At 41.0% G+C, this 20,092-nt stretch overlaps 5 protein-coding genes and 1 long non-coding RNA gene across 8 annotated transcripts in view; 2 read left to right on the top strand and 4 right to left on the bottom strand.

Annotated features, from left to right (window-relative positions):
- The window catches only part of LOC101285376 (protocadherin beta-13), a 61,807-nt gene extending 52,600 nt beyond the window's left edge, over positions 1-9,207 (top strand). Inside the window, exon 4 of the mRNA XM_049708681.1 lies at positions 6,600-9,207. Within this exon, the coding sequence (XP_049564638.1) occupies positions 6,600-6,631 (32 nt within the window). The 3' untranslated portion in view covers positions 6,632-9,207. The remainder of the gene's footprint in view (positions 1-6,599) is intronic.
- Positions 1-20,092, top strand: part of LOC117196771 (uncharacterized) — a 190,218-nt gene that overhangs the window by 150,470 nt on the left and 19,656 nt on the right. The window lies entirely within an intron of this gene.
- Positions 1-20,092, bottom strand: part of LOC101286646 (transcription initiation factor TFIID subunit 7) — a 209,203-nt gene that overhangs the window by 182,424 nt on the left and 6,687 nt on the right. The gene's annotated exons all lie outside the window — the stretch shown is intronic.
- LOC101284110 (transcription initiation factor TFIID subunit 7) overlaps positions 1-20,092 on the bottom strand; it is a 179,059-nt gene that overhangs the window by 152,280 nt on the left and 6,687 nt on the right. The gene's annotated exons all lie outside the window — the stretch shown is intronic.
- LOC125964116 (transcription initiation factor TFIID subunit 7) overlaps positions 1-20,092 on the bottom strand; it is a 178,927-nt gene that overhangs the window by 152,280 nt on the left and 6,555 nt on the right. The window lies entirely within an intron of this gene.
- Positions 19,003-20,090, bottom strand: LOC125964118 (mitochondrial ornithine transporter 2-like). The gene has a single exon (XM_049708689.1). It carries the CDS (start codon positions 20,088-20,090, stop codon positions 19,185-19,187), a length of 906 nt encoding a protein of 301 aa, XP_049564646.1. The 3' UTR covers positions 19,003-19,184.

Here is a 20,092-nt window from a genome sequence, read left to right as displayed (position 1 = left end):
GCTGCTGCTTCCCACCAGCCAACTATTTTACATTCGGTAGTGTATAGCATCCACAGGTTTTGATTTTACAATACTAGGTAGGCGAAGTGTTCCCTTGCCCTTCGTAATATGCATTCCCATAAAACATTCAGGAAAAGTTGAAACACTTCTTTTTTTTTTATTTTTTATTTTATTTTTGGCTGCATTGGGCCTTCATTGCTGCACGCGGGCTTTCTCCAGTTGCGGCGAGCGGGGGCTACTTTTCGTTGCGGTGCATGGGTTTCTCATTGCGGTGGCTTCTCGTTGAGGAGCACGGGCTCTAGGCATGCGGGCTTCAGTAGTTGTGGATCGCGGGCTCCAGAGCGCAGGCTCAGTAGTTGCGGTGCACGGGCTTAGTTGCTCCGCGGCATGTGGGATCTTCCCTGACCAGGGCTTGAACCCGTGTCCCCTGCATTGGCAGGCGGATTCTTAACCACTGTGCCACCAAGAAAGCCCCACACTTCTTTACATAATTCTAACTTTCATAATCCTATCAACCATTACCTTTTTTAGGTAATCTTAATCTAATCTAATCTTAATCTAATTGGGTTTCACCAATGGGCTTTGGTACCACAGTTGAGTCCTGGAAACTTCTCTTCTCCAGCCCCTGACCATTTTACCCACTCCAGTGCAAAAGTCTTTGGCTACCCAGTGAGGGGTTGAGCCAAGTGACCCTGGCCCTTTTGTCAATCTTTACCTTATAAATCGGCCTGCCCACTCTCCCATGCAATTTCCAGTCAGGTTTCTCATTGTAATGTCTGCCTTCTGACTTTTAAAATTTCTCCAAACAGGGGTAAATAGAGTGGACTCTCTCAGCTTTAATGTTGAGAGATCAAAGGGGGGGGTTCCTTTGGCCCACCCAACCTTAGGTAGTGCTGTATTAAAACTTTGTTTTAACCCAATCAATGTCCATTTTATTCACTCCATTTTTTAAATAACCATCTAAGGATTTCTACTCTTCTGGAATGAGTCCTGTGACTCCCCTTTCTGTTTTCTCTTTGTTTTGCTCCTATTGATATTCACTTCATTCATCTTATTCCTTTTTAAAAAATAATTTATTTACCTATTTATTATTTATTTATTTATTTGGCCACGCCAGGTCTTAGTTGCAGCAGGTGGGATCTTCGTTGTGGCATACAGAATCTAGTTCCCTGACCAGGGATCGAACCCAGGCACCCTGCATTCAGAGCGTGGGGTCTTAACCAGTGGATCACCAGGGAAGTCCCTCATCTTATTCCTTAATAACTGTTTTAAAATTTCTACCTCCTTGGGAAGAGTCCTGTGACTTCCCCCTTGGCCTCTCCCCATTCTCTAGTTAATTAACTTAATGTTTTTATTAGCATCTATAAGACCCAGTGAGGGGAAGCTAAGATAGCAAATTTGATGTTTCCTGAACATTTTTTTTTAAATTTATTTTTGGCTGCGTTGGGTCTTTGTTGCTGCGTACGGACTCTCTAGTTGTGGCGTGTCGGGGCTACTCTTCGTTGGGGTGCACGGGCTTCTCATTGTGGTGGCTTCTTTTGCTGCAGAGCACGGGCTCTAGGCGTGTGGGCTTCAGTAGTTGTGGCTCACGGGCTCTAGAGCCCAGGCTCAGTAGTTGTGATGCACAGGCTTAGTTGTTCCGCAGCATGTGGGATCTTCCCGGACCAGGGCTCGAACCCGTGTCCCCTGCATTAGCAGGCAGATTCTTAACCACTGCACCACCAGGGAAGCCCTGAACGCTTTTTTGATTTGGCAACAATAGGATTATATGGGATGCCCATGTGAAGGGGCCCCTTTAACCTCAGAATTACCATGACCTGGGTAACAGGTATATTCAGCGGGTGAATATTTTGCTCATCATAAAGCCAGTACCACATGGTTTGCATATGAAGCATATCAGCTATTTCATCTGAAGTTTTCCACTTGGCATTCATAGAGGAAGACAAACACTGCAGGGTAAACAGACCTTGCAGTGGCTTTTATCTGGTCCATCAGGCTGGCTGTTCCCTCAGGAATAACCTCTTGTGTATCTGACTCACATATAGTCATCTGTGATTGTTCCATAGTGAGCTGTGGGCCCTGTATCAACCCAAACATGCTCTTCCACTCTGCAGCACTCAAAACCAAAGACACAGCCCCCACATTAGTTATGATTCATTTCAGTAAACGTTCTTCAGGAAGCTGATGATACTGATCTACAAAATGAAACAATTCCTTCACACCATAACCCTGGCTTCAGGAGTTTCTTGGTTTTGTCCTCTCCCCCTCCCACCCGCCCCATGTTGATTACCTTCTTTGTGACCAGAGATCTTAGAGGCCTTTCTGTTGTCCCTGCACATTTTTTACCTTGGGGGCAGCTTTGAGGCTAGTGGCCCAAGCTCAGACTCACTGAAATCTGAGTTTGGACCAGCATCAAGGTCTAACCCAGCATTCTCTTTTACTTTTAGTTTAGCTATTACAGATAACAATAACCAAGGGATTGTATGTTTAGCATCCTTCTTATTATTTTGCACTTCCTTATACACCCAGTGATTCCATTCCCCAGGATTTGGATTCCACTGGTAACTTTTACCTTTAGTAACTGACTACAGCGAGCTGCTGCTCCATACCATGGGTGACCATGTGGCCCAGGAATCAGAGGTTCTTCATCCCCTGCCCTTTCATCCTTTCTCTTCCCAAACCACGTGTTTCCGTGAGCCAGGGCTAATCTAGCAAATCCCACGTCACTGACGTCAACTCTTTTGTGTTCTGCGCACCCAATTTCAATGTGAGGAGAGGGGGTTTTCTTCCACACCTCCAACAAGCAATGCTCTGACACCAGCTGGGTATCCTACAAGTCAACTCAGTTCTGACACTATCTCCCCTGAGATGGCACCTGATTCCACAAGTTGAGAACTCAGTCCCACAAGACTCCCCCCGCAACCCCAACTGCAGATGCCAATTGCGAGCCCATGTTGTTACCTGTGCTTCTGACCAACTGGCTACGGATTGGAGGGTCCCAAGATTCCCTTCTCAGACTCCAAACACCAGTGGCAAGCCCAGGTTGCTGTACTGCTGTACCTGTACTTCTGACCGACTGACTGTAAATCAGAGGTTCCCACAAAGCTTGGGTTTGATTAATTTGCTAGAGTGGCGCAGAACTCAGAGAAACATTTTACTTACTAAATTACCGGTTTATAATAAAAGGGTACAACTCAGGAAGAGCCAGATGGAAGAGATGCGTAGTGCAGGGTATGGAGAAAGGGGCACAGAGCTCCCATGCCCTCCTAATGTGCCACTCTCCCCAAATATCCATGTGTTCACCAACTGAGAAGCTCTCTGAACCCTGTCCTTTTGGGTTTTTCTGGAGGCTTCATTACATAGGCATGGTTGATTAAATCATTGGTCATTGGTGATTAAACTTAATCTCCAGTCCCTCTCCCCTCCCCAGATGTCAGGGGAAGGACTGAAAGTTCTAACCCTCTAATAACATGTTTGGTTCTCCTGGCAACCAGCATCCCATCCTTAGGTGCTCTTCCAAAAGTCACCTCATTAACATAACATAACAAGAGACACCTTTATTGCTCTCTTCACTTCACTTAGGAAATTCCAAGGGTTTTAAGAGCCGTATCAGAAACCGAGGATGAAGATCAAATATATATTTCCTATTATAAATCACAGTATCACACTGGGTGAGAGATATGTTTACGGAACTCTCCAGAATGGAGTACAGAGTATGTAGATATATGTGCCTCATATGAATGCTCACTAAATGTTCAACACTGCAGTTGTGAATATTAATACTGAAATTGAAAAGAAGGTCAATTATGTGGCTTTTTACTTTAAAAACATTACATAATGCTTACTATGTGCCAGGCATAGTTCTATCCATAAGATATCAAATAGCCCTTTCCCCAGCTATACCAGTATTTGCTGCTAAATGAACATGAAAATCTTAAAGCCCTTGACTGTCTGACTCCTCCAGGCCAACATAAGCAGACTTTTACTACTTGCCAGAGGAAAGCACTATCCCCTTTCCTGGAAATCATACAACAAACTTATGAGGCAGGTGCTTTACAAAGTGACACTTGTTCTTCTCCACATCTGTCCCTCTAATCCACATTCCTTTTAGGCTATAACCTATGGAAAAGTATACTGTCCATTCTGGGGGAGATAACTTTCACAGAAAGAATTGCAAGGCCTGACCAATACATACCAGCAGGATACAGGGAAAATGTGAGAGTGGATTTTGAGGGTATTGGACCAGGGTACAGAATATAAGCCTAGATTTGGTAGAATTAAATGGCATGGAGAACTTGCCCATGACTTGGGATTTAAGCTTCTGGCAAGGATACCTGGACCAGATCCTAATACTTTGGCCAGAAAGGTCAAAGGCTTTTTGAAGATTAGACACAATTAATGGCTAATAAATGTAGTAGAGATATGAACTACCCTTGGACATAGTATGGAGGAGAATATCAGAAGGCTCGGAGAGGTGGGAATGTTAGAATGGGTTTACTGTATAAACCCTGAGAACCCGACAATTATGTTCCCTAAGATGGCCCAGAAGTGAGGCTTCTAGTGAGGAAAATACTGACATTTTTGTAAAGCTCAGTGGGTAACTATCCCCTATAGACAAGGGTTTGTGGTATTGATGCTGGCAAAGAACTGAGCTCTCTGGCATGAATGAGGATAATGAGATTTCAGAATAACAGAGACCAAATGGCTTCACATAATTAGTGGCAAAGTAGATTTAACTACTGCAGCAGCAGCAAGACCATCATGGCAACCAAGGTGTTTTTACACATAGGGATTGTGGCTATGCCTAATAAACCACTGTGTTCCTGGGAGTGAGAAAGATAGACAGCCAAATAAAATGTTGCTTGACTTGTTTAATAAAGATATTTGAGAGCTGGTATACAGCTACTGCAATGGACAATTGCAGTCCCTCACCCTGTTTTTAGGTATGTCAGATCACATACCAGAGCCTGTTAGAAGGTGAAGATGACCCTCTTTAAGGAAGGGCAATGCCACTGCAGCTAAAGACTCTAAGTGTTCCTTCTATCCTTTCCTAAAGAGATCTGCAGCTGTTTGCCTGGGTAACTGCACTTGGGAAAGTGGATTATCCAGACTTCTCAAGGAAGGTGAAATATAGTTCCTGAGCAGACTCTGATAAGAGGTGACCTAAAACACCATAATGGTCCTTCAGTTATAATGCAGGCTTATAGAGATGAAGAGATGAATGGAATTTAGGCCCAAATCCATCTCAGAGGGTCCAAAGCATCCAGACCTACCATGTGAGTATTTCCTGGGTCCCTGAGTGTATAATTGGGATAGATATACTCATCAGCTGGAAGAAGCCTGTGCAGAAAAGAATTAATGTAGCAGGCTTAATACTCTATCCTTACAAGGCCCTGCTTGCAAGGTTGGCCCTTGGCTGTTATCTGGGAACTTGGATTTGGGGAGCATTTCCACTGTCCCCTACCACCGGCTTTCTTGGCATTCTGAACTCACAGATCCTAATTGCCTAGATCTGACTCTAAGGGAAAATCTGATACTATCTTCTAAGCACCATTTCAGTTATAGCATGAGCTGTGCTAAACTGAAAGCAGCCACAGGCTCCATAAAGGGAACACAGATGCTGTGCCTGTTACAGATTTAGGAAACCCCTTTGTGGGGCCTTAAACAGAGAAAACATGGATGCTGGCTGGACCATCTGGACCACTTACAGATGCCCACAGGAAAGTCTTATTTACTGATGGGGCCATCTGTAATTGAGGTGCTGACTGGCTCTATATATCTTTTTTTTTTCTTTTTTTTCTCTTTTTTTTTTTGCGGTATGCGGGCCTCTCACTGTTGTGGCCTCTCCCGCTGCGGAGCACAGGCTCCGGACGCGCAGGCTCATGGGCCCAGCCGCTCTGCGGCATGTGGGATCTTCCCATACCGGGGCACGAACCCGTGTCCCCTGCATCGGCAGGCGGACTCTCAACCACTGCGCCACCAGGGAAGCCCTGGCTCTTTGTTTCTGATAGGGATATACAGAGAATGGTTGCAGTTCTAATTTGTGAGTACTGTGGAAAGCTGCAAGTTGGGGGAAGGCACATCACAGCAACTATGACCCCCTCCACCCACTCCTGACAGATCAGACTCTGGACCCCCAATGGGGTACGTTCCACTGCTATTGACTTGTGTTCAGATTTCTAGATTGGTTGCAATTTGCATCAATGAACTGATAGTGTGACTCTATTTCCCTCACCTTTTACCTAGTACACACATCTTATTAAGGCAATTTGACTGTTAAATGCAACCATCCCCAGAAAGAGATTGATCTGTGTAAATCCATTTTGAAAACCTTTGAAAATTCAGGATATCATCATGATAAATTCCTTAACATGATATGACTTTATGGTAAAAATTATATAAAAAATTGTTTCTGTGAAAATGCTTTTGTCTTGCATATGACCCTTTCAGACAAAAGATCTGGGTAAGAGGAGAGGATGACTAAAAAAATATAAAGTCATAATTGCTGAATGGGACACATTGATTTTTTAACACTGAAGAAAACACAGCCCGGAGAGGCACAGAGAGTGGGGAGGACATTAACAATGTTTGTTTTTCAGACCTCTTCCTGGAAGCTTCCCTCTCTTCTTGAAGGAAAACTCCCCATGCTGCTTTTCCAAGCTGCTGTGAGCATTCTGGATTCAAATGGACTGCTGAGCCCACAATCACACCTGACAGTGCTGACTATGAGGCAGCAGAGAATGGCTCCAGCTCCTGCACTTTCCATGCAGAACACTTCCAGATGCTGTCCACGCCTGTGAGGTGGAAAAGGTGATGTCATGCACAAGCAAAACTGTTTGGAACCAACTGCCTCGGGAAGCCCCTTTGAAACCAAAAACTGAACTGAATTATTTGGACTGAACTGAGAATCCTGGAGCAGGAGGCCCCATGGTTAGAGGCCATCTTGAAGTCTCTGTTAACCAGTACTGCCTAACTAATGTATGTCCTGCTTGGGGTGCCCTAACTATGTAAACTCTCTGTTTCCAGAGGTACTACATGTGCCCTCTGGGACTGTATTTCTTCCATGTGTACCCTGCTATCATGACACTGCCTCAGCCCTACAAGGCATTTGTGTTAGCTTCAACTTCCTAGCCAGAGTTGTGCTGTGCCTGACTTGATGCCTTGGGTCAGGTGAAAAGGTTACAACAAAAACTTAAACAGGAAGATACCTGGCTTTCTAAGGTAGGCCTTTACGGTTAGTGGGATTTGTTTAACTGGCCAAATCTAGGACCCATGGAGGGCATAACTGAGGCCAATGTTGTATGTTGGTCTCGCCCTGCTACATGGGGTCCTACTGATGATAATCTTGTTGTAAAGACACCTTGGCCAAGGGCCAAGGGGATGGGCTGTGCAGGAAAGAGTTACCATAGCAGGCCTGAGACTCCTATCCTTAGAAAGCCCTGCTTGCAAGGTTGGCCCTTTGTTGGCATCTGGGACTTGGATTTGGAGACTGTCCCCAGCGTTTCATAACTGATAAAGGCCATTTACTGTGCCTAAACTGTATATACAAACAATGTAGTTTATGCTAGACAGGGGATGCCCATGTGTCCAGCACCCAATAAAACCCCTGGATTTCAGGTAAGCTTCGCTGGTAGACAACACTTCATACATGTTGTTTCAATCTGATGCTAGAAGAATGAAGCACATTCTGTGTGAATCCAAGGAAGAGGATCTTAGAAATTTCTATCTACTTTCCTCCAGGTTTTGTCCAAGGCACCTTTTCCCTTTGCTGATTTTTCTTTGTATCCTTTTACTGTATCGTTTTACATTCTCACAGTCATGAGTATGACTATATGCTGAGTCTCATGAGTCTTTCTAGCAAATCACCAAACCTGGGGATGGTCTTAGAAACCTTCAATGTCAAACCCTTTCATTTGTTCCCTGACTGGTAGGGTAAGAAACATTATAGTGGAAAACCTGAAATTTCCCTTTCCCTAGCCAAGATAGTAAATAAGTAACACTGCATCCTAATTTCAGAGGTGAGCATTACAGTCTAAAAGTTAAAGTATGCAGAGGTGATAGTCTCCTCATATCCTCATTTAATTCACCTGTTCACCCCCTGCAAAAACTGGATGGATCATAGTGATGACAATGGACTGCAATTTGCTTAATCAACTGGCAGCTCCAATTACAGCTGCCATACCAGTGGTTATCTCTACTGGAGCAGATTAGTATAACCTTTAGCACTTGGTAGGTGGCTATTTTTCTGGTGAATGCATTCATCTTAAACTCCACCAGTGAATAAAATCAAAAGCAGTTCATCTTCTCATAACAGGGCAGCAAAATATATTCACTGTCTTGCCCCAGAGCTATGTTAACTCTTTCCCTTTCTTTTGTAACATACTCCACAAAGACCTCAACATTGAACATTCTGCAGAACATAATGTTAGACTACCATATTGATGACATCATGCTAATTGGGCCTAATGAGCAGTAAATGAAAAGGACCCTAGATGGCCTAGCAGGACACATGCATGTCAAAGAGTAAAAGATTAGCCCCGTGAAGATTCAGGGGCCTGCCCCATCAGTGATGATTCTAGGGGTCTGGGGCATGCCAGGAAATCACACCCCCAAGGTAAAATACAAGTTATCTCTTACATCTCTTACCACTAAAAGAGAGGCACTGTCTTTGGGGACCTCTCTGGATTTTAGAGGCAGCATATACCATATTTGGAACTCAAAATGCTGCCAGGTTTGAGCAGGGCCCGGAGTAAGGAAAAGATACGTAGCAGGTTGAAACGATAATACTAGCCAATCTGATGTCATCTAGTCAATCTGATGTTGCTAAAAATGCCAGTAGTGGATAAGGATGCTGTGTGGAGTTTCCAGCAAGCCACAGTAGGATGATTATAGTGCAAATCTTATAGTGCAGATCCATGCCTTCTATAGCAGATAACTTCTGTGTCCTTATAAGTAGATGCTGTCATGCTCCTGAGCCCTAGTAGAGAATGAGTGGCTGACTATGGGACATCAAACGATCATAATGTCATAAGAGCTGCTTACCGTGGGCTTGGTATCATTGGAGCCACTAAACCATAAGGTTTTTTTCTTTTTGGTTTTTTTTTTAAGAACTGATTTTATTTGCATAACTGACTAAAGGAGTCTCATTTGTAACCAAGATGGAATTCACAGTATGTTGTTACATTCACGCTTAAAAAAATATATCGCTAGGGCTTCCCTGGTGGCACAGTGGTTGAGAGTCCGCCTGCCAATGCAGGGGACACGGGTTTGTGCCCCGGTCCGGGAGGATCCCACATGCCGCGGAGCGGCTGGGCCCGTAAGCCATGGCTGCTGAACCTGCGTGTCCGGAGCCTGTGCTCCGTGATGGAAGAGGCCACAACGGTGAGAGGCCCGCGTACCGAAAAAATATATATATATATATACACATATATATATACATATATATATATGTGTATATATATATATATATATATGTACAGGAATTTGCAAATTGATATAAACATACATTACTTCCAAGTACATTTCTCCCCTTCTTCCTGGAGGAAAAAGAATAGAGCCATCCAGCAAGTCAACCCCTTCAAAATAACTTTAACACAAAGGACGTAAGTATCTCTAAATCAAAAAAGTGGTTCATCTGACCTACAGGTGTCACGGGAGAGAACATCATGGAATGACAGCAATGACAACAGCTTGACTTCAGGTGGAACCGGACTATTTAAAATGGAGTTTCCAGGAAAAATAGGCACTGATTTCTAGAAGGAAATTCACTCCTTACTGAAGCTATTTATTGAGCCAATATGGCTGGTTAACATTTCACTAGTGTAAAGTAACCCAGCGCAGGACTCGCGGACGACGCCGGTTGAAACCAAACGCACAGTCGGGTCACAACTGGCGCTGCCTGGGCTCCACTGAGAGCTGCTGTCCCCATTCCCCAGATGTAGAGGACCACCCCAATTTCATCTCAGGGCCTCAGTCCATTTCTTCCCATACTGCAACTGTCTAGCATTATACAAGGTACCCTTCTGCTTACCCACTTAAACTACTTTTCAAGTTAATTAGAAAAACTTTTCTTTAAAAAACAAAGGAAGAAAGAAAGGCGCTGTGAGTAGTACCAAAAATTCAAGGAAGAAATAATTCCAATCTTATACAAACACTACCATAGAATAGAAAAAAAGGGAGAAGACGCCCTTAAAATGTTTTGCATAACCCTGATATCAAGAAAGGAAAATTAAAAGCCAATATCACTCACTGACATAAAGTAAAAGAGAAAAAAATCATACAATAATTTTTAGAGACACAGAAGAAGGATTGGATAAAATTCTGTTTATAATGGGGGGAAAAACTCCTTAAATTAGAAATAAAACTTCCTTAATCCTTAAATGATATGAAAACATGTACAGCAAAACACATTAATGGTGAAATGTTAAAACCTTTCCTCTGACATCAGAAACAGGACACAAATGCCCACTATTACATTTATTTGATATTGTACTGGAAGTTTTGGCCAGAATAATAAGGCAAAGAAATACAAGTTATGTAGATTGCAGAATAAGAAGCAAAGTTGTTATTATTTGTAGATGATACTAAGGAGTACAAAGAAAATCCAAAAGTACCTACAGATAAAATATTATAATTAAAGAGTTTAGTAAAGTTGCTGAATTTGGAAAATCAATATAAAATCAATTTATTTTATAAAGCAGTAAACAGAAATTGACATTTTAAAGATAGAATTTATAATAATTAAAAAAAATCAAGTAGCTAGGAATAAGTCTAACTAATAAAGTATAAGGCCTCTATGGAGAAACCATATGCCTTTGTGAAGAGACACTAAGATGACATATAAATGGAGAAATATATGATGTTCCTGAATTGGAAGATTCAATGTTTTAAAGTTATAAATTCTCTTCTCCCCCAGGACAACATTACTTTAAACATTACATTACTTTAAAATTCATATGAAAGAATAAAATAAGAGCTAGGAAACTTCTTAAGAAAAAAAGTAGGATTAAAAATTTGCCTTACTTATTATTGACTTGTTATAAAGCTATATTAATCAAGATAGTCTGATATTGGTGCAAAGGCAGAAAATTTGACAAATGTAATAGATTAGGGAGCTCAAAAATAGACATATATATATGGAATGTTTGAACATTACAGAGATGGCAATTCAGAATGTCTTAGTCTGCTCAGGCTTCTCTAACAAAATACCATAGACTGGTGGCTTAAACAACAGATATTTATTTCGCATAGTTCTGGAGGCTGGGAAGTCAAAGACCAAGGTGCCAGCAGTTGGTTTCTGTTTTTTTTTTTTTTTAACGTCTTTATTGGAGTATAATTGCTTTACAATGGTGTGTTAGTTTCTGCTTTATAACAAAGTGAATCAGCTATACATATACATATGTTCTCATATCTCTTCCCTCTTGCGTCTCCCTTCCTCCCACCCTCCCTATCCCACCCCTCTAGGTGGTCACAAACCACCAAGCTGATCTCCCTGTGCTATGTGGCTGCTTCCCACTAGCTATCTATTTTACATTTGGTAGTGTATATATGTCCATGCCACTCTCTCACTTCGTCCCAGCTTCCCCTTCCCCGTGTCCTCAAGTCCATTCTCTATGTAGCAGTTGGTTTCTTAATGATGGTCTTCTTCCTGGCTTGCAGGCTGCAGCCTCCTCACCATGTACGTATACATACACCATGTACGTATACATACACCATGTATGTATACATACACCATGTATGTATACGTGGTTTGAGAAGCAGCTCTGATATTTCTTCCTCTTCTTATAAAGACACTAATCCCATCATGGGCTCCACCCTCATGACTTTATCTAAACCTAATTAGTGCCCAAAGGCCCCTCCTCCTAACACTATCACAGTGGGGGCTAGGGCTTCAATATATGAACTAGGGTAGGGGGTGGGGCACAAACATTCAGTCCATAACACAGATCAATGCGAAAAGATGAAATGTTCAATTAAAAATGGTTATCCATACAGAAAAAGATTAAATTGGGTCTTAATTTAAAAATCAACTTCAAATGGTTCTAAGACTCAAATGTCAAAAACAAAAACAAAACCCAAAACAACGTTCAAGCTCTTAGTGGAAAATACAGGTTAATGGATTTTAGACCTTGGGCTAGAAATAATTTCTTTAAAAAGACACTGACAATAGAATAAAAGATTAATACATTGGTAATAAAATCAAGAAACTTCATTCATCAATAGACATCTTAAAGATGTGAAAAGGTACAAACCAGGAGAGGATACTCACATATACACACTGACAAAGAATTAATATCAAGGATATATAAAGAACTCCTACAAACCAATATAAATAAAAATAACAATAGAAAAATGGTAAAAGACATGAACAAACATTTCACAGAAGAAACGTATAACTAATAGATGCACAAAGAGATGTTCTTTTGCTGTAATTAGAGAAATATAGATCAAAACCAAGATCAGGTAGATTTTTTTGTTTGACAAAAATTTAAAAGCCTGACAATGCCAAGTGTTGGAAAGCCTGTGGATACAAGAGATTCAGGCCTATATATTGCAAGTGCATGTAAAAATCCATACAACTACTTTGCCAAATAGTTGAATATTAGCTATTAAATATAACGATTACTCCTAGATAAATACTTGCGAGTTCCAGAATTCCTATTCCTAGTTATATACCCAAAAGAAATTCTTGCACATTTGCATCAGGAGGTATATATAAGAATGTTTATATTGACAGTGGGCAACAGGAGCAAAAATCAGGAAACAATCCATATGCCTATCAACTGAATGAATAAGCTACGGCATACTCACAGAATGGAATGTTTTACAGTAATCTAAATAAATGAATTACAGGAACACAAGATGATTGGATTTTAAAAATAAATATTAGAGAAAAAAATGTACCAAAGTATCACATACAGTATTTTACCCTTACTATAAAATTTAAAACAACTAGAAAAATATATATGTGGGAGTAACATATAATACAAAAAAAAAATTCAGAGGAGCAAAGAATGATGCACATAGAATTCAGGATGATAGTTACCTTGATCTGCTGGGTCCAGGGAGTGGTAGGAGGGACCATTTGTACGATCAGATGTATATCACTACCAAGGTCCTGGCATTTGTGGGGAGGTACTGTGTTCACAAATTCTTATTACTATTTCGATAGATAACTACATATATAGATATACAGCTAAATGATACTGGATAGGTAAGTAAATAAACAATGCAGGTCAGGTATGGACTAATGATGACAGTTTATCATAATCCAATTCTGTGAACTTGAGGTCCAACCGTATAAAAATAAAACAAAACAGCACATGTGAGAGAATATAAAGCACACAGAATCACCAATGAAGTATTCTTGCCAAAAATGTTTAAGTTCAACCAAGTCTTTAGACCTTCTTTCAAGGAGTGAAAGTCCTGAAACCCAGGAGACTTCCTGCCTAGTTCTTCGCACTAACAGACCAGAATCAATCTGGAGGAAAAACTCTTGGATATAGTGCAAGGCTCTTATCGACGTGGTTCAGCTTTGACTCCAGACGGCAAAGAGAAGTGGAGAGGCAAGCATAAAAATAGAAGCAGAGAATTAAAAATAAAAAGCAGTGTGTGCTAAAATCCTTAATGCATTACAAAAGAGAGTAATGGCTCCGCGGCCGGCCTCCGGACTCAGAACCCAAGACTTATCCTGCTGCACGGCCTCTTCATGACCAAGTGGGCACCTGAGTCCGAGTAGATTCCCATGTCTGGTGCTAAGGAGACAGAGAAGGCTTTTTGTGGACAAAACCTCCAAGAACCTAGATCGGGAACTCAGAGCACGGGTTGAAGGGTCTGCCATTCATCGAAAGGCAGAAAGGAGTCTTTGCTCCGAATGGACAAAAGAACCATTTGTAAGTCAATGTGCAAAGAAATTAAGTGGGAGGATGCCCCGATTAAAGTCTGCTGGTTATTGAGGAGGACCCAGTGAAACTACGTTAGGCTGGAGTAGAAATTCTCACTATATAGACAATTATCTGGCTTCCCTGTAACAGAAATAATACTCTTTCTGAGTACAATTTTTCCCCCCACAGAATGTGCAGAGTTGTTAACAGACATCAATTTTCTACAAAACTACTTACCCAGCTGTGAAATTTTTTGTCTCAAGGTGCAGACTAAAGCCAGTAATACCAAATTTTCTGAAGTGGTTTTGAAAAAGCCATTATATCTGTGGCAATGAACAGAGCATCAGAACAGATGATACTCCACCAACCTTGAAGAGATAGGGACACAGGATGATCCTAGTCCGCCTTTTAAACATCATTTACACCATTCACAAGGAGCCTGTATTTAAAAGTGCTGGCATTTGGAGGGCACTGAAAACACGGTGGACCATGGAGCTCAAAGGGCAGACCACAGACTTAGATGATAGTTCCAACACTGAAATAATTTACTTTCTAAAAAGGCTCTCAGAGAAGATTCCTGGGCCATTCCACATGAATTTGGAGAGATCAGAGAGACCAGAGAGTCACAGACTTTGAAACAGGAATTTCAAATTTCAAAGGGTGCTTACGTTGGAAACATAGGCTCCAAACAGAAGGTACTTTCTGGCTTGAGCAAAAAATCTCCTGTGACTGTTTTATGCACACAACAACTTCCTGATAATAATATCACCCCTTCTTAGAGATATGGGCCAGAAGAAGAGAACCTACTTTCCTTCCAAGTTCAACACCTTGGGGACATTCTCTTGTTTAATTCAAGAAAATGATCAAGTTTGATACTCCAGATATGGTCCTTCTGAGATATTACATATACTTAACTGCTGTAGCTTGGTATTAGTATCCCATGAAAGCTGGAACAGAGAATGAATTTCTAGCTACAGTATCACTATAGCATTGCAAGATACATACCATCTGGTCCTGACAGTAGACCAAAGGGTATAATAAGATTTTTCAAAGTTGAGGGATAAGAAGGAGTTCCCTGGCAGTCCAGTGGTAGGACTCGGTGCTTTCACTGCCATGGCCTGGGTTCAATCCCTGGTCGGGAACTAAGATCCTGCAAGTTTTGCACCATGGCCAAAAAAAAAAAAAAAAAAAAATTGAGGGATAGCAGAGAAAACTCTAATTTTAAAAGATACATGCAAGTTCATAGTAGCACTATTTATGATAGCCAAGACATGGAAGCAACCTAAATGCCCATCAACAGATGAATGGATAAAGAAGATGTATATATATATATATATATATATATATACATACACACACACACAATGGAATATTATGCAGCCATAAAAAGAATGAAATAATGCCTTTTGCAGCAACATGGATGGACTTAGAGTTTACCATATTAAGTGAAGTAAGTCAGACAGAAAAAGACAAATATATGATATCAGTTATTTGTGGAATCTAAAAAGATGATACAAATGAACTTATTTACAAAACAGAAATAGAGTCAAAGACTTATGGCTACCAAAGGGGAATGGGGGAGGGAGGGATAAATTAGGAGTTTGGGATTAACATATACACACTACTATATATAAAATCGGTAAACAACAAGGATATATATATATATATATATATATATATATATATATATATATATACACACACACACACACAAACATATGTATGACTGAATCACTTTGCTGTACACTGGAAACTAACACAACATTGTAAACTAACTATACTTCAATAAGAAATAATTTTTAAAACGTTGAGGGATAAATTATACTATGTGGAAGTAAAGTTTAAAATAAGGCTACGCATCAGAAATATGGATTTGACCAACTTAAATCTTAGAAATAAATACCATCTCACCTCAAAATAAATAAATAAATAAATATATAGTAACCTGTGAGGTGATGGACATTAACTAACCTTATTGTAATAATCATTTCATAATAAACATATATATAAAATCATAACATTGTACACCCTAAACATGCACAATGTTATTTGTCAATTATATCTCAATAAAGCTGGAGAAGAAAAAAGAAAGAAATACCATGAAACTAATTTAAAGACTACAAAGAAACCACAATATAAAAACAAAAACACAGTTAAGGAAAAGATTTTACACACACACATCATTGATTTTACATACACACACACACACACATATACACACATAATTTGGATTGTATTTTTTTGTTCTAAATTATATTCTAGAATATTGCTCTTCTGACTGAAAACAAACATCTAGACCATCAGATCCCTGAGAACAGAAACCAGACCATTAATATCTGAATACCCAGAGCTCAATACAGTATACTGTAAATGGTGTGAATTCAAAAATATTTTTATTTAGGTAAATAATTTAATGATAGAACACTCAAATTTCTTTAAACACAATATTTCAAGTTACTATATTTTTGTCTGAGTACAGATCTGAAGTGGTACAAATTGTATCTAAATATTGAACCATGAATTAAGCAAAAAGGGTGGAAAACAATTCTTCTGACTTGGGTTTCAATTCCTTACTCCCACTCTTGCTTGCCTCAAATGATTTCTATTGAAGATATTTAGGTAAACCTTTAATGGACAACATGTGAAAAGGTCCGTTGACTATAGGGCTAATTGAGACAAGCTCATGGGTACTGAGCAGGGGGCCTTCGGACTTTGAAAGGTCCACTTCCTGCAGAAGCCATTCCTGTTCTCTTTTCTACTTTAATCCAGACCTGCTTGAATGAAGCCCCATTAAGTAGCTACTGACCACTTACGTACGTAATATATAACTTAAATGTATAAATAACTTAGAAGTAAAGTAGAAAAATGGTTTTCTTTTAAAGAAAAAGCAAATGGAAGACCAGCCACCGCTCTGGAGCACACCAGGCATGACACTGAGCATCCCCTCCCCAAATGTCTGCCCCAGCCCCCATTTGTCAACATCCATCACCCTGACCCTCTTGCCTCTGGCAATATGGCTAGACTTACCTCAGAGGTTTCACAGATAGAAGAAAGCTGAAGGAAACTGGGGATTCCATACCAGGTGTACATTCCACCAGCAGTGATTGACACACATGCCACGTGCGATCATTAACACTGGGAGCCTGCCTCTTTTCAGCTTTACAGGCTGCTTAAGAACACTTCTTATTGAGAGAGACTCTGCTGGTCTTGGATCATCATGGAATGATGAGGCTTACTTTAGTAAGAATGACCCTCTTACATTATAGGGCCAAAGAACACAGGCACAAGTGTGTAGGGATCAGACGAACTATGTTTTTTTGTTTTTGGTTTTTGTCAGTGCCTATATATATACATATGGTATAGTTTAATAAAGTTGCTTTTCTTATGTTTCATTGCTTTGTAAAATCACATCATATATACAGTCATCAATAAAACTCACAGATGGCCAGTACAAAATTTAGAAGTTTCCAACACTGTAAAAAAATGACAAGGAGTTATCAGCCCTCAGGTAAACTTCAGGATGGGTCAGCCCTAACATTAATCACTGTGGACTGCAAGCACTAAGTTCTGTCTAGTTCTATTTGAGAGGAGAGGACTTCGTCCACTGGTAACGTCACCTGATCACCATCAGGGAACAAAAAGTTCTCATGGCTTTGGCACTCTCTGTTCCCTGGAAGGGTTTCTGACTGGTGGAGGCAGAGAGGACAGTGAACGATCCAAAAGGAATCAACAACCCCTAAATGGGCCAATAGTACATCCTGGAATCCTACCCAAGCCAGGACCCTGAGACTGGAAGCTAAGAACTGTTGTCAACTACATGGGTCTTCATCCAAGCACAGAAGCACAGCCCCATCCCTCACCCCTTCCTCAGTCTAAAGTAGAGCAGAGGGGAAGCTCTTTGGGAGAAGAGAGGAAGGAAATTTGGTACAAAGGCCAGGCTACTTCCCAGAGGCCTAATGCTCTAGGCCACACCTAACTAAGAGTGTGGAATACGATCCCACTTTGAAGATGAATAGCACTATTTTAAGAGTAGAACATCTTGGGAAAATCCAGGATGCCTACTCTGAAACTTTAACTCGAGGCTGTGGAAGACACATCACTATGCAGGTATATTCTCCTCTTAAAAATCTAAGATGACAGAGACCACCCTGGTGGTCCAGTGACTAAGGCTCCACGCTCCCAGGGCAGGCAGCCCAGGTTGGATCCCTGGGCAGGGAACTAGATCCCGCATGCCACGACTAAAAAAACATTCTGCATGCTGCAACTAAAGATCCTGCATGCCGCAACTAAGACCCGGTGCAGCCAAATAAATGAATAAATATTAAACAAAAAATCTAGATGAGAAAAAATATGAAATCTTGCCATTTGCGACAACATGGAGGGACCTTGAGGGTATTATGCTAAGTGAAGTAAGTCAGACAGAGAAAGATAAATACTATAGGATTTCACTCATATCTGGAATATGAAAAACTATAATAAACAAACAAAACCCCTAATAAATGAACAAACCAAAACCAAATAAAACAAACATGTCATTACAGACAACAGAGTAGTGGTTATCAGAGCAGGTAGGTAAACGAGGGAGACAAAGTGGATAAAGGGGATCAACTGTATGGTGATAGATGAAAAATAAATTTTTGGTGGTGAGCACATTGTAGGGTATACAGATGTAGAAATATAATGCCATAAATCAAGATTACCTCAATAAAAAATAAAATAAATCATTGTAAATGAAAAAATGTAGATGGATATTTTCGTTTTCAAGCACCAAAAACTTTTTAAAAACTTTAACTGTCTAATATAGTGCACATGTTAAGCAGACTTTTAAAGAGACCCTACATCTTGAGTGGGTTAAGTAATCATTTATAACCATCTTGAAACATGTTTAACTCGGTTTTTCTAGTGACATGAGATTAAACATGGAAACCAAACTGTGTTTCACTCACAACATATAAGCAAACAAACTGCATGTACATGTGTAGATTTATACAAAAGCCCGGTGATACAACTATGTTTAGCTTTTCAGATTAGGTACATACGGCCACCCACTCGCCCTGTATTACCTCACCAAACACAAGCGCAGCAACTTTTCTATTTCAATACAATTATGGGCAGAAATTATATGATATAAAATAGTGGTTCTTCCATAAAGGTTAAGATTTAGCATATAAGCAGGGAAGACAAAAGCAAAGTTCCCATGAAGTCAAAAATAATACCACACTGGTCCAGTGCTCCATGAAACTCTGAGTTAAATTATAGTCCTCAAAGGCGTGTACTTGGATCCAGATTCACCAAGACACTTCAGTATGCTTCAAACTGGCTCATCATCATCTTCCTGCTGTATTCATAAGCCAAAAATAGTGCCGCATTGGCAGGGAACGCTCGAATCAAAGTAGCTTTCAGACCAGAATATAAAGCTGCTACTCCTTCCTTTTTCACAACACTTAAAAGAGTTCTGATAAGTCCTGCCTGTTTTCCAAACATGGAAAGAACCTGAATTCTGGATTTGATACAATCCACTGGGTATATGACAAGCCAAAGACAAATTCCAGCAATTCCACCGCTTAACATCAAGGGGACAGGGCCTAGTTCATCTTTTGATCCATCCGAGGCAAAAAACGATCGGCTCAGTTCATAGCCACCGAAGAAGAAGAAATAGCCTGGTACTACTTGAAACAGAGTGCTCGTGAGTCCGTGGTAGAAGCCCAAGGGGCCATCCTTTCTAAGGATACTCTTCACGACGGACCAAACTGTATTATGGCTTTTTGCTATCCTCCCTGACATCTCCAGTTCGTGCATGGTCTGCAGCCGGCACTTCACCAGCTCAGTGGGGCACAGGGCCAGCGCGCCAAACGCAGAGGCGACGGAACCAGCGGCCGCAGTCTGCAGATCATTCAGCTTCGTCTGCTTGTCCAATCCAACCACTTTCCTCACGAACTGTTGGCAGAAGCCGTAGCACAAGAAGAGGACTGAGTTCTCGGCGACGTAGGCCATCAGCGCGGGGCCGGTCCCTTTGTAGAAGCCCCGCAAACCCACCTGGGAGTACGTCTTCAGGCCACAGTCGACGAGGCCCTTGTACAGGCCAGGGAACGTCTGCATCTTCACTTTCAGTGTGTCGAAGGGCTGCCCGGTCAGGACGCATGCTGTGCCCCCAAGGGCCCCCGCGGTGAGGTCGATGGCGGCTTGGATGGCAGGATTGGATTTCATGT

The sequence above is a fragment of the Orcinus orca genome, chromosome 3, assembly GCF_937001465.1.
Source record: "Orcinus orca chromosome 3, mOrcOrc1.1, whole genome shotgun sequence".
Lineage (NCBI taxonomy): Eukaryota > Metazoa > Chordata > Mammalia > Artiodactyla > Delphinidae > Orcinus > Orcinus orca.
The sequence above is the reverse complement of the archived record's forward strand: the minus strand, read 5'-3'. Positions and strand labels throughout refer to the sequence as shown.

What these genes read in the sequence shown, in the direction of transcription:
- LOC125964118 (XM_049708689.1), bottom strand. Translation starts at nt 20,090, where the DNA reads ATGAAATCCAATCCTGCCATCCAAGCCGCCATCGACCTCACCGCGGGG.